The 14,952-nt window shown below is 35.5% G+C and overlaps 3 protein-coding genes across 3 annotated transcripts; 1 reads left to right on the top strand and 2 right to left on the bottom strand.

The window, feature by feature from the left end:
• The first annotated feature begins 1,839 nt into the window (after window positions 1-1,839).
• Window positions 1,840-8,487, top strand: LOC110789477 (ABC transporter C family member 3). Its single transcript, XM_056829053.1, has 10 exons — window positions 1,840-2,190; window positions 2,697-5,148; window positions 5,270-5,356; window positions 5,765-6,397; window positions 6,470-6,634; window positions 6,725-7,019; window positions 7,121-7,335; window positions 7,410-7,715; window positions 7,806-7,869; window positions 7,945-8,487. The coding sequence occupies exons 2-10, from the start codon at window positions 2,719-2,721 to the stop codon at window positions 8,310-8,312; spliced, it is 4,563 nt and encodes a 1,520-aa protein (XP_056685031.1). The 5' UTR covers window positions 1,840-2,190; window positions 2,697-2,718; the 3' UTR covers window positions 8,313-8,487.
• An 85-nt stretch (window positions 8,488-8,572) lies between these two features.
• LOC130461324 (BURP domain protein RD22-like) lies at window positions 8,573-9,478 on the bottom strand. Its single transcript, XM_056829376.1, has one exon. It carries the CDS (start codon window positions 9,476-9,478, stop codon window positions 8,573-8,575), a length of 906 nt encoding a protein of 301 aa, XP_056685354.1.
• A 3,154-nt stretch (window positions 9,479-12,632) lies between these two features.
• LOC110789499 (early nodulin-like protein 21) lies at window positions 12,633-14,790 on the bottom strand. The gene is made up of 2 exons (XM_021994179.2): window positions 14,572-14,790; window positions 12,633-13,281 (listed from the first exon to the last, which is right to left on the bottom strand). The coding sequence occupies exons 1-2, from the start codon at window positions 14,759-14,761 to the stop codon at window positions 12,932-12,934; spliced, it is 540 nt and encodes a 179-aa protein (XP_021849871.1). The 5' UTR covers window positions 14,762-14,790; the 3' UTR covers window positions 12,633-12,931.
• Between the last annotated feature and the right edge of the window lie 162 nt (window positions 14,791-14,952).

Raw genomic sequence — 14,952 nt, 5'->3', positions numbered from 1 at the left:
ATTGGTCCATTAAGAATCAATTCGCCACCGAAACATACCGAGTACGGAGTATGATTTTACTTTTAAACAACGGATTTTTCATGAAATACCCCCGAATTATGGCGTAATTCACCAAATGCCCCTCGACTTTCAGAAATTCACCAAATGCCCCTCACAAATGACTTAATACCCAAAATACCCTTACTAATGACGCGCCGTTAGTCCTCCGTTAGCCTAATTTTTAAATTCACCAAATACCCCTATTTTATTACTTATTTCATATAATACCCCTATTCTGAAACTTAATTCACCAAATACACATAACTTAAAATTACCCATTTTGATGCTCAGCGGCTAGTTTTTATGTTTGAAAATTAGCCGTTGCTTATTGTTTGCTTATAAAAACCCCTTTTCTGACTATTTATTGTAGTTTTTCTATTGTTTTGTTAATTTCATATCATTTTTGTCATGAGTTTTCTTTCAAAATCATCATCCACACCCATGAATCCACATATGTAAGAGTCCCAAACAATTTCTAATATTATGGGAGGAAATTTCCATCTGAGGCTCCGATACAACACTCAGTAAGTTTCAATTATGATCCAATAAGTTCAGGCCTCATCCAGTAAAGACAATGCACTTTAGCAGAGCAAAAGGCCAAAAAACCCCATTTTCAAAGGGATCTTATGTAAGTGAAGCTGAAGTAATTCAATCTAAAGCTAACACCTTAATTTTCTTATTGTCCGAATGGTAAAGTAACTAAGAAATCAAGTTCAATAACACATACATTTTTATCACAACCTCGATTTCAACTTGGATTCATGATGTGAAAATCTTGAGTTTGGAGGCAAATCTTTGTGCCAAGATTCATGTTTTTTCACTGGTTCATGAGCTTTGGAACATACCTTAGTTTCATTTTTTTTTCTTGTTCCCTCAAATCCAAAAATAGACATTTGTCCATAAATCTGACCATGTCAATAGGACCTAGCTCAAAAGAAAAGTGGGAAAACCTTTATGCTTCGACTGTAAGGTTGAGAGAAAGTTAGGAGATTGAAGAAAGATGTTTGGAGGCAGTAGAGACAGGAGACAAAAGGGAGTTAACGTTAAATATGTGGCATGGAAGCAATAGAAGCCGAGGTAGCTGGAACATATGCGTTAGAATAAAATTAATAAGAGCTTTATTTTTAATCTGTTTGCATATGTTAAAGATATTTCCCATATTGAAAAAGGAATACCTTCCGATTGCGTGGTAAATATAATTAATTGGTCACATAAAGAATAAGGTACAAAAGAAGTAGCTATTTTCTTGAAGAGTTGCGACGTTTTGAGGTGTTTTTAGGAGTGTTTTCCGTTTTAGTGTTGTACCGGAGCTTCAGATTGAGTGTTGTATCAGATATTCGGATGTCAAATTTTCTCCCATGATAACAAAATTTATTTGGGACTCTTACATATGTGGACTCATTGGGTGTGGATGATGATTTTGAAAGAAAACTCATGACAAAAATGATATGAAATTAACAAAATAATAGGAAAACTACAATAAACCGTCAGAAAAAGAGTATTTATAAGCAAACAATAAGCAACAGCTAATTTTCAAACACAAAAACTAGCCGTTGAGCATCAAAATGAGTAATTTTAAGTTATTGGTATTTGGTGAATTAAGTTTCTGAATAAGGGTATTTGGTGAAATAAGTATTAAAATAGGGGTATTTGGTGAATTTGAAAATTAGGTTAACGGAGGACTAACGGCGCATCATTAGTAAGGGTATTTTGGGTATTAAGTCATTTGTGAGGGGCATTTGGTGAATTTCTGAAAGTCGAGGGGCATTTGGTGAATTACGCCAAAATTCGGGGGTATTTCATGAAAAATCCGTTTAAACAATATTGGCACCTAAAACATGTCACAGAAAGTTGAGATGGAAATTGTGTTTGTATCAGAGATCAACACCCTAGTCGAAGTTTCCATTGATGACCATTGGCTTTTCCCTTTCTCCCTCAATAATTTCATCTCTGTTAATTGATTAATTGCAAAGTTGTTTAAAATTGAATTTGATTAGGGATTACTAATTTGTAGTTAAAGATTGAGTGAACTTTATCGAATATCTCTATATCTTCGTCGCCGGAGACGGAGACGGATTCGGATATTCTCGGTGATATCAGCCACTGCCGGCGACGCTTTGGTCTGGAAATCCGCTGCCTCGGCCTCTTCTGGTACTGCTGACTCTCCTTCAATAATGTAACTTATGACAATACTCACATTAAAATTGCTACATGTCATGTCATCGTAAAAATTATCTTTTAATTAAAAATTTGTGTTTTTAATAATTAGAATTGCGATAAAAACCGATCATCATAAACTAAAACAATTAGAGTTTTTAGTATCATTGACAATTCAATTTCTGTGAAAATAAAGAAGTAAATAATAAGAGTTGGATTGCTGTCCGTGTTGCACTACTTAATACTCTTTTCTAATAAAAATAAATCTAACTTTAATATCGATCTGTATAAAAGATAGAACGTCTAAAGAGTATGGACATTGCTACATAAGAATGTCATATCATCGTAGAATTAAATTTTGAATTAAAAGATAGAGTTTTGAATGATTAATTTTTGTGATAAAAACGTCTTTATTATCATTAACAATTCCTTATGAAGATATTAAAAGTTGTTTTATTCTTTTTTTGATGCAAAGCTAAAAAAAAAAGCACCTTTTGTAGGAAGGAGCTGAGGTAGATCGCTATGGAGTTTGATATGGATTTTCAAAGTCCGGTGTTTTGGCAACAATGCTCTATTATTGCCCATGCAATGTTATCAATTGGTGTAATAGTGTCATGGGTGTGCAAAGTGGTGGTTAAAAGAGCTGATGTTATTAATAATCATCACTCAAAACACAAGAACAATAACAATAACAAGAACGTTCTCGTAATATCTTCTCTAACTCTTTCGTTATATAACGTAATGCTGTTGTGCTTGCATTATTACTTTAGTAGTTGGTCGTCTACTTCTGATGATCATGTTATTAGGGTAGCCCTTTATGATTTTGGGATAAGGGCACTTGCTTGGTTCCTTGTTAGTGTTTACTTGCAATGTAGCAGTAGCAGTAGCAGTAGCAGTAACAGTAACAGTGTGAGGTTTCCCTTTCTTCTGACAACTTGGTGGGGGGTTTACTTTGCTGTTTCCAGTTATTCCCTTGTAACAAAGCTGATTCATTTGGGAAATTATGGAGATCTCCGACATTATAACTTTCTAGTTTTAGGGTCAGATGTCCTATATGTCATCTCAGGGATTTTCTTTTTCTTTTTCTTTTTCTTTTGCTGGAATCCTGTTTCTGCCATAGCTGTTAGTGATGATGAGGGTGGCCTTCATGAATCCCTTTTGGTTTCAGATTCCCAGAAAAACATTGATGTTAGTCCTTATTCAAAAGCTGGCTTCCTTAGCAGTCTCACCTTCTACTGGGTAGGTTCTTTAATATCCAAGGGTTATCATAAACAAACTCTGGACCTTAACGACGTGCCTCCTCTGTCTCATGATGATGATCCTAGTGAATCGTATGTGACATTTAGTAAGTGTTTGGAGCATGCTAAGGGTTGTAACAAGGTCACAAGTATGCAGCTCGCTAAATCCTTGATTTTTATGTCATGGCCCAACATATTGTTGACATTCATTCTTTCACTGGTAAACACATTGGCTATCTATGTTGGCCCTTACCTCATTGACTCCTTTGTTCAATACCTTAACGGGGTGAAGACAAAGGTGTCGAGAATTGATGGCTATGTTTTAATTTCTGTGTTCGTGGTTGCAAAGCTTGTGGAATGTGTTTCTACTAAGCATTTATCATTTAGGGTTGCGATAATGAACCTCAGAGCAAGATCTGTCCTTATTCAGAGCATCTATACCAAAGCCTTGACTCTCTCCTGCACATCAGGTCGCACAACTGGTGAGATGATCAATATAATGTCAGTTGATGCAGAAAGAGTTGGTCAATTTGGTTTTTACTTGCACGATCCATGGTTGATCATCCTGCAACTTGTACTAGCCTTGTCAATCTTGTATAAAACTCTTGGGCTTGCCTCAATTGCGGCGTTTGTTACAACTGTGGTTGTGATGCTGGCATATTATCCTGTGTCAAAGCTGTTCGACAAGTATTATAAGAATGTAATGCAATCCAAGGATGAAAGAATGAAGGTTACAGCTGAGATACTAAAGAACATGAGAATTCTGAAGCTTCAAGCTTGGGACATGAAATTCTTGTCCAAAATTCTTGGCTTAAGAGATGTTGAGAAAGAATGGTTGAAAAAATCTCTTAGTTCTTTGGCATTAACAACTTCTGTATTCTGGGTTGCCCCAACATTCGTGTCTGTAGTCACTTTCAGCACATGCTTGCTCATTGGTGTCCCTCTTGAATCTGGGAAGGTCTTATCTGCTATTGCAACATTCAAAATTCTTCAAACTGCCATCATAAACCTACCAAACCTAATATCTACTCTAACACAAACAAGAGTTTCTCTTACCAGAATTGCTTCATTCCTCTCCCTTGATCAGTTGAGTCCGGATGCTGCTGTGATTAATAATAATAATAATAATAATAATAATAATAATAATAATAATAATAATAATAATAATAATAATAATAATAATAATAATAATAATAATAATAATAATGAGGTAGTTGTTGAAATTAGTGGAGGAAACTTTAGCTGGGATGACTTAGCTCCAAACCCCACATTGAAGGATATCAACATAAAAGTTGAGCGAGAAATGAGGATAGCGATTTGTGGTACAGTTGGTTCTGGTAAATCAACCTTGCTGTCATGCATACTTGGAGAAGTGTCAAAGGTCTCTGGTGTTTTGAGATTAGAGGGATCCACTGCTTATGTTCCTCAAACTTCATGGATACAAAGTGGAAGTATAGAAGATAATGTCTTGTTTGGCAAGGAAATGGATAAAGAGAAATACAACAGGGTCTTAGACGCATGCTCTTTGAGAAAGGATCTGGAGGTATTGCCCTTTGGTGATCAAACAGTGATTGGTGAGAGAGGTATTAATTTGAGTGGTGGACAGAAGCAAAGGATACAAATTGCACGAGCAATATACCATGATGCTGATATTTATCTTTTAGATGATCCTTTTAGTGCAGTTGATGCTCACACTGGAACTCATCTCTTCAAGGTTAGCAGTTATTGTTACTACTTACATTTTCAATGACTGCCTTGTTTGAGTATGCTGAAAGTGAAGATCAGAGTTTATAGTTTAGTTATTTGATTATTCTTGATCATCTTCATTGGTACAGGAATGTGTTCTGGAGCTCTTAAAATCCAAAACAGTGATATATGTCACACACCAAGTGGAGTTCTTACGTGCTGCTGATCTGATTCTGGTGAGTTTGAGTTTCAAAATTTGTATTTAGGTTCCGTTTGATAGGGTGTAAAACATTTTCATGGAGAACAATTTCCCCTTTTCAATCATTTTACGTTGTTTGGTTTGGCATGGGATGGAAAACTATTTTCCACAACTCCTCAAAGGTGGAAAAACCTTTTTCCGCATGAAAGGGAGGGAAAAGATTCCACCTTTCCTCCCTTCCTTCTGACCCCCCTCTCACTTCTTCCACTCAATCTTCACCATTTTCTCCCATTTTCTTTTAAGGAACCAAACAAAGGAAAACTACTTTGGAATTGTGTTTTTCCTTGGAAAATAATTTTGCACTGAAAACATTTTACACCTAACCAAACGGAATTGAAAGTCATTACCAATTCATCGATGTCCTAATGTATGTTCTGTCTAAAAGGTCATGAAAGAAGGAAGTATACAGCAAGCTGGAACGTATGAGGATATTCTAAATTCAGGCGGTACAGATCTGAGGGACCTTGTGGTAGCTCATGAACAAGCGCTATCTACATTTAATAATAATTCAATATGGACTGCAACTCCAACAAATATAGCTAGTGAAGCTGATGATGAGGAAGAAGAGACTGATCATGTTAGTGAAGCTGATGATGAAGAAGTCAGGCCGAAATCAGGACAACTGGTTCAAGAAGAAGAGAGAGAGAAAGGAAAAGTTGGAATAGTCCTGTATTGGAAGTATATCACAACAGCATACAGGGGAGGTTTAGTTCCATTGATATTAATGTCTCAGATTCTTTTTCAGCTTCTTCAAATCTCAAGCAATTATTGGATGGCTTGGGCAACTCCTGTGTCACAAGATGCCAAACATGGTCATGTTGTAGATGGCAATACTTTACTGATTGTGTATGTTGCTTTGGCAATTGGAAGTTGTTTTTTCATCCTGGTCAGATCATGGCTTCTTGTGATAGCTGGATACAAGACTGCATCTTCACTCTTCTACAAGATGCATTCCTCTATTTTTCGCGCTCCCATGTCTTTTTTTGATGCAACCCCTAGTGGACGGATCTTAAGCAGGGTATGATCTAATTTTATATGCATTTACATTGTCTTATTTCAAACCTTATCTCAATACAAGTACTTGTTTCAGGTGTCAACAGACCAAAGCGATGCAGATATGTATACCCCAAATAGAGTTGGTGGTTTCGCGTTCTCAGTGATCTCACTTTTGGGGGTTATTGGGGTAATGTCACTGGTTGTATGGCAGGTTTACATGATTTTCATTCCAGTTATTGCTGTCTCTCTGTGGTACCAGGTGAATACGAATACAATTGATGACTTAAACGTATGTACATTTAGATAACCTATATCACCTGACCTAATTAGCTTTTGAATGTCTTTGCAGCAATATTATATAGCTTCAGCACGAGAACTGTTCCGGTTGGTTGGAGTAAATAAAGCCCCAGTTATACAACATTTCTCAGAGAGTATATCTGGAGTTGCTGTTATCAGGAGCTTTGGTCAAGAGTCTAGGTTTTGTGAAACGAGCACAAGGCTGATAAATGGGTATATGAGGCCTAACTTTTACAGTACAGCTTCAACCCAATGGCTTAACTTCCGCCTTGACATGTTGTCTTCACTTACTTATGCATGCACTCTGATTTTCTTGATCTCCATTCCTGTGGGATTAATTAATCCAGGCATGCAGTCTTACTGATTCTTTGCACCCTCGAAAATTTATATGTACAACCCAATTACTGTTGACTTATTCTGCATGTTTTCTATTGTTTTTATTTTCTAGTGATTGCTGGGTTAGCTGTGGCATACGCACTGAATCTGAATGAGCTGCAAAATCGGGTAATATTAAATTTTGCTGTAATGGAGAATAGGATAATCTCAGTTGAGAGAATCCTTCAGTATACGAGCATTACAAGTGAGGCTCCCCTCGTGGTAGAAAGCAATAGACCAGACCAGTCTTGGCCATCTTCTGGTCAGGTTCATGTTCAAGATCTTCAGGTACGTATTTGACTTTCACCTTCTAATTATCGATCTCTACTAAGATTAATGGGTGGTATATGTAACTTGATCAGGTACGTTATGCTCCACAATTGCCCCTTGTACTGCGAGGAATTACATGCACCTTCCAAGGAGGAAAGACGACTGGGATTGTAGGCAGAACAGGTTGTGGCAAATCGACCCTGATACAGGCTCTCTTCCGAATAGTGGAACCTGCGTCTGGGAAGATAATTATTGATGGAATTGACATTTCGTGCATTGGACTGCATGATTTACGGTCTAGATTGAGCATAATCCCCCAAGATCCTACCATGTTTCAAGGGACTCTTCGAAGCAACTTAGATCCACTAGAAGAGTATACAGATGACCAGATTTGGGAGGTAATTAAGCACTCCTAATATCTGTATTATGTATGTATGCATGCTCATTTAAAACGTATTTACTTATCATGATATTTTCTTTGGTCTTAGGCCCTCGATAAGTGCCAGCTTGGAGATGAAGTTAGAAACAGGGAATCGAAGCTTGATTCAACCGGTACATATATATTGCATGCTTTTTTGTTTTGTTTTTCCTGGAATTTTCTTTTTAACTGTTGGGTATTTGAATCAGTAAGCGAGAATGGAGAGAACTGGAGCGTTGGGCAAAGACAGCTTATCTGTCTTGGTCGTGTACTGCTTAAGAGAAGCAAAGTGCTGGTGCTTGATGAAGCAACAACTTCAGTGGACACTGCAACAGATAATGTCATCCAACAAATCCTGAGGGAACACTTCTCAGATTCAACATTAATTATAATTGCTCATCGAATTACTTCTGTCATCAGTAGTGATCAAGTGATCGTTTTAAGCCATGGAGCCGTTGAGGAATGTGACAGACCTTCAAGGTTGCTATTAAATCACTCCTCGTCATTTTCGAAGCTTGTCAATGAGTATACAACAAGATCAAAATCCAAACCAAGAATAAGAAAACACAACACATAAAGAGGGTTACTTGGCTCCTCTTCTAGGATTTGATTAAGGTGTTATTGTTTTGAGATGTTAAAACCCAGAATGTTGTAGAGTTTAGAGATTCAGTTCTGACATCCTGTAACAATATGTTAGATGCTAATAATTCTTTTGAGCTCTGGATTTGATATACTCAGTAGATAATTTTCCAGTGTGCTCGGAAAATATGTTTTTGCTTGTTTGTTTTAACACTATTTTATTGTCATCTTGGTAGTTGGTATTACGATGAATATACTCTAGTTGTTTGCATACATGAGAAGATCGCGGGAATGAAGAAAATGGCAAATTGGAGTTCCCGGTTTGACTCCAAGTGCCTTGAACCCAATGTAGCTTGCACTCCACTTAGAGGTTTCCATATGGCAAACAGCTATAGCCTCTAATCCGTCTTCACGCTCAGCCGCCAAGTGAACGGAAAAAGCCTTGGTCGCCGCCGGCTGATGACAATAAAACACCGCGTATGGGAAGCCATACCGGTGACAAAGAAGTAACTCAGACTCAGCGCCGACTAGTGATTCAACTTTTGTGACTTTGTAACGGAGGATCCCACTAGCGGACGGTGATGGAGGTGAGATAGCCGCTAATCGCTTCAACCCCAATGTGGCATTCGTAAATGTAAGAAGATCCCTCAATGAAGTGGCGCAAAACTGCCACTTCCCATTGATGGGATTTGAGTTCTCACATTTGTTGATGGTGAGGTTCATCACAAATGCCTCCTCTGAGTTAGAATTTATGGAAAAATATTTAAGGTTCTGGGCCAGATTTTTGGAGTTGAATTGGGGCAAGTGTTTTTCTGTTGGGAATTTTGTTGTAATTCCAACAATGGTTTTGAGTTGAATGGAAATTTGGGACCCAACTTGAAGGGTTTTAGGTAGGACAAATCTGGATTTGAGAAACTCAATTATTTTATCATCATGGCAATGTCCACTTACACCGGCATAATTTTGTATGATCACCTCGTCGGTGTTGACCCATATTGAATTCTCGGTGGTATTGGTTGAAGGTAAAGCCGTTTCCACAGCGTACGGCATCACAGTATTAGGCAAGTTTTCTTGCCAATAATCTGATTTAGCTTGCCCCAAAGATGGGACATTGAGGACTGTAATAAGGAGGATGAAAAAACATGCAAGTAGGAAAGAAGCCATAAGGGAACCAAGATTATTTTAAAGGGAATTGATTCAATTGAAGATGTGTTTGGCAGTTATGTTTCTTACATTTCCTCCCCTTATATACTACGTAGTAGTACACTGCAGCAAACAAAGCACTAAAAGTAATCAAACAATAAAGACTAAAAATAAACAAGACTTGTTGTATATTCTAAAATGATCTTCCTATGACAACATTATATTTCTCCTTTATACTTGTTGGATCGTTCGCGTTTATGATGAGTGGTTGCATATTCTAAAATGATCTTCCTATGAATGCTTACAATTTTTTATATATATATATAAAGGTTTTCTGAATAATGGGGAGGGCCTTTGCCCACCTAAGCCCATCCCTAGATCCGCCCCTGTCCATATCCACATCTCGAACTTAAAACCTTGGTTAAGGAGCAAGAACCCTTAAGCACTCACGCCAACTCCAATGGATGGACATGAATAATATATGTAAGTAGATAGAAACACAATATACATAGGTGGTATTAATTGATACGCAATGTGCAGTAGGAATTTGTTTCATATTCCTTTCCAAAGCCAAAAATCTGTTTCATATTCCTTTGGAAAGCCATTGAAGAAGTTTCATTATCAACTTGTAAATTGTAATGCATGAACATGGATATAAGTAGGTACGTGGTATAAATTGATACGCATTGTGGATTAGGAAATTTGTTTCATATTCCTTTCGAAAGCCATAAATCTGCCTTAATTCTCTCTATAGGATTTATGATACTTTGTTCAATTAAGGAAATAAACACAATATTTGAATAAATATTGGACGGGCATATCCTATTTGGGCCGACCAACTAAACGAGTGAGCATGTGAGTTTGTATTATTTTGAATATGGCATAACCGCATAAATACTCTTGCCGAAATAATAATCAGCTATCATTCTCTCAAAACACGTACGTTTGGTTCCCTGTACTTACTGCTGGCAATGGGTTGGGTTGGGTTGGATTGGATTGGATTAGAATTAAGCCGACTTGTTCACTTAAACGACCAACCTTATTATAAATGGGTTGATATAAAGGTTGATCCATTTAAGGGTATTTCCCTGTTATTTTTTGACAAATAAAGGATGATATTATTTACCAAAGTATAAGGTGTTTCCTTCTTTAAGTGTAAATCGACTTGACTTTAAAACTAAAGAGGTAATTTTTGAGGCAAGTCTCGAAACAAAAGCGAATACTCTAATATGTACTACCTCCGTTTCTGAAAGTTCTTTACGCTTTTGAAAATGTGTCAAAAGTATAAAAACTTTGACCGTAAATTCTCACCATTATATACATCAAAACATTACATGTAAGATTTTGTCAGATTGGTCTCGGTATGTATTTTCATAATATCAATTTTTTATAATTTTTTCACATACGAAATTGGATATATTAGTAGTTAAATATTGCATTGGAGTTCGTGCAAATAGTAACTGTGAAGATCTTTTTGAAACGGAGGAAGTATTTGGTAGGAATCAAAACCTCAAGCGAACATGAGAAATAAAATTTAAATGCTCTTTTCATCCTAATTTAATTCGTTGCAAACTGCAATATGATTTCACAGAGTTTTATACGAGAATTTGTTAGAAAAGTAGGTGTTTTAAGTGATAGTAGATGATTTTTTTAATTGAATGAGGGAGAGAGTGAAGCCCTAATTTATTAGTTGGAAAAGATAGGTAATAAAATACGGAGTATTATTTTATGTGCAGGGGATATAGAGTTTATTACATACACCCGGGTGCACGGTGCACCCTTTCACATTTTCTCTTTACATATGAGAAGAAAATATGATAGGAATCACCAATGAGCATAAAAATGAGCATAAAAATACTCTTGCGTATACAATACACCTAATAATTTTCAGTTGGGCTTAGGTTTCTAAATGTATTATTGTTACTCCATAGATGTTAAAAAAGGGTCCATATATAATTAATGACTGATTCTCGAAGTAAAAGGCAGTCCATTGAGAATTTTATAAAAAGATTCGGGAATTTTATAAAAAATTCGGGAATTTTATTTCTTTTAACATTTTGGTCTGGAATTGGTCCTAATTAAGTTGTATGTTTAGGGAAATCCATATATATGTTTTTTGAAGTAAACGGCTACGACCACTGATTTTGATTACTAATTAAGCAAATTAAAATCAAAAGCGATTTGGTAACTTTTGTGTAAGACCGCCTTACCGGAAAGATCACTTTGATTGCTTAACTAGTTGGTTCTATTGTTTAACTAATTTGTTTTAGTGCTTTACTAATTAGTTTCATTGTTTAACTAATTGGTTCCAGTGCTTAACTAATTAGTTTCAGTGCTTAACTAATTGATTTCATTACTTAACTTATATGACATAAATGTGGTATTTTGTGTAAAATCGTCTTATATAAAAGTTTGTACGTAAACGCGATTACATCATCATCCGATCTAGGACAAGCATCTACCCACACTGGCGTAGTAAAGTCGAGCGGGCTTAGATGAGCCATAGCGTAGGCCGTATGCCACTAAGTTGGCTTCTCTAAAAACATGACGAAAACTAATTGAATTAAATAAGCTAGCTAATGAGCGTATGTCACGCACTATCATCCCTAAACAAGAACCATTCTGATGCTTACCATTAACAAAGATTAATAACCTGCAGACAGTCGCTCTCCACCTCGACATTATGGGCGTTGCTTTGTATCGTCATCTTCAACCCCAAAACAATTCCTTTTACTTCGTGCAGAGATAACACGGTAAGATGGTGGCCTATTAAGCCACGGATCGTTCCATATATTAATATGTTTGCCATCTCCGAATACTTGTATTTTTTTTTATAAAGTTGTTAGACAGTATTTACATGATATGAATAAAGTGCTAAACTTCCGAAGGTACTTGTGAAAAGCTATAGCCTATAGGGTTTTTCTATAGTACTCTCTCCGCCCCTTAATACTCGTACCGTTTTGACTAGATACACTTGCCAATACACAACTTTGACCACTAATATTTTTAACTACTCCGTACATATTATAAAAATTATGAAAATATATATTAACATGAAGCCAACATTACATTATATACTAACATTTGTTTTCATATACTAGAAATAAAATAGGGTCAAAGTAAATTATGTGAATAGTGCAAAAAGTCAAAACGGTGCGAGTATTAAAGAACAGATGGAGTATTTATCATTTTTGTGTACTTATCAACCCATTTCTTAATGAAATTTCTTGAAAACAATTCCAAAGAGTTCTATTGCTTAAACAAATTAATTAAAAGTCGAAAATTTAGTCTCAAACCCTAAAAATAACATAAAACACTTGCATTGTTAATCAAACCAAATTCAACTAAAACACATAATCTATCTCTCTTAATCCTTTGCCTAATCAAATTTCTAAACCAAATAGCAAACCAACCAACCCTAAACCTAATCAAATTTCTAAACCAAATAGCAATTAGCAAACGTTGCAACCAACCCTAAACCAAGAAACCAATGATATTTAACCCAACAACAATCAACAAAATGATAAACCCACCAATAATAGCATTAGTATTCCTACTAGCATCACTTTTCTTGTCGGTGTCTGGTGCAGCAGTATCATCTCCAGATTGTTGAGGTGGGCTTTCCACGTCCAAAACCTTGACGATCATCTTCTGACCTCTCTGGCAGTGCCCCGCCACGCCGCTGACGAAGTAGAATAAACCCGGCCTGTCTAATACGAAGGTGGTGTCGCCGGTGTTGGCGAAGAATAGAGGCTGAGGTGATCCACATTTGCTGTATTCCGAATCCGTCACCACCATTACTGAGTCTTTCTTGTACTTGAAGTCTGTCATGCATGCCACCAAAATAGAAAACTTTAGTAATACACTAGCGGTTAACAAAAATTAAAGCAAATGGATTTTATAAATTATAAAATATAATTGAATAAAATAAAATATATGAATTAAATAAGATATACTCCCTCTGTTCCATAATATTCATCATGTTTACTATTTATATGGTTAAATTTTAAAAACTTTGACCGTAATTAATAGTATGATAAATGTTAACTTGTGGATTTCATTGGAGTCGTTTCAATATCAATTTTCTAAATATCAATTTTTTATAATTTTATTAATATGAAATTAAAATTATTAAATTGGAGACCGCACATAATATAAAAGTGAGGAACATTATGGAAAGGATGGAGTAATTGAATAAATCAAGTTAACACTTTTATCACTTTGCTTATAGGCGATGATAAAGGTTGTAAGTTGCAACTTTTATCACTTTGCTTTTGAATATAAAATATTGAGATGAACCTAACAAGATCTTACGTAATAATGTTGCTTTGATGTACATAGTACTACCTCCATTTCAAAAAGATCTTTACAGTTACTATTGGCACGGACTCCAATGCAATATTTAACTACTAATATATCCAATTTCGTATGTGAAAAAATTATAAAAATTTGATATTCTGAAAATAGATCCCGAGACCAATCTAACAAGATCTTACATGTAATGTTTTGATGCATATAATGGTATACGGTCAAAGTTTTTATAATTTGTACACATTTTCCAAAGCGTAAAGAACTTTCTGAAACGGATGTAGTATATAATAGTGTCAATTTACTGTAAAAGTTTTCATCTTTGGACACATTTCAAGAGTTAAAGATACTCAAAACAAAGGTGATATATATTATACGGGTATATAATTAAGATTGACATGATATGTTTACCTTATTATGAACTTCTCTCAGAAACTAAAATTATTCATTATAAACTTTTAACTACGGTCTTTCATTTTTTTTCTATAGTATATAATTTCGAAATCATTTAAATCAACGCTTTCTATATGTTTTGTGTGTGTGCAAATAAGCCACATGACCGATACAAATTACAAATAAAAGCTTGGGGATTATGCCTAGCCAGCGTCTGCATATGATATTACCTTGTTACTGCTAAAACATGCACACAAAATTAGCAAATCATAATATAAATATGCAATGATGATAAGTTCCCAACAAAAACTTGACCTAAATAGGCCGGATTTAATTCCATCCATCCAAACTCAATAATGTGTCACATTAATAGTTCAAATTACACTAAAATGCGCGAGTATAGTAATACTTACGTAGGGTGTCATTGACCTTGAAACGATTTTTCTCAGCCCAATCATTGTAAACTTTAGGATGCTTCAAAGCAGGAACTTCCCAACCTTTGGTTATACCATCACCAACTTCAAAACCAGTGGAAACTCCATGCAGAATCAGGAGAGAGAAAATGCATACAAACAGGAGAGACAAAATGCTTGAGCTATACATTTTTTTTCACTTAATTAGGTTTAGTTTTCTGATTATGAGTTGAAATTGACAAGGTATTATATGAATTGAAAGAGTTTGTTGGAGATATTTAGGAGAAATTAATGGGTTGTTTTTTATTGACTAAGTACTCACTTAATTAATTAAACGGCTATTTCATTTTAATTTTAAAATTTAAATTTATTATTAAATTT

Source organism: Spinacia oleracea, chromosome 5 (assembly GCF_020520425.1).
Source record: "Spinacia oleracea cultivar Varoflay chromosome 5, BTI_SOV_V1, whole genome shotgun sequence".
Classification (NCBI taxonomy): Eukaryota; Viridiplantae; Streptophyta; class Magnoliopsida; order Caryophyllales; family Amaranthaceae; genus Spinacia; species Spinacia oleracea.
The sequence above is the reverse complement of the archived record's forward strand: the minus strand, read 5'-3'. Positions and strand labels throughout refer to the sequence as shown.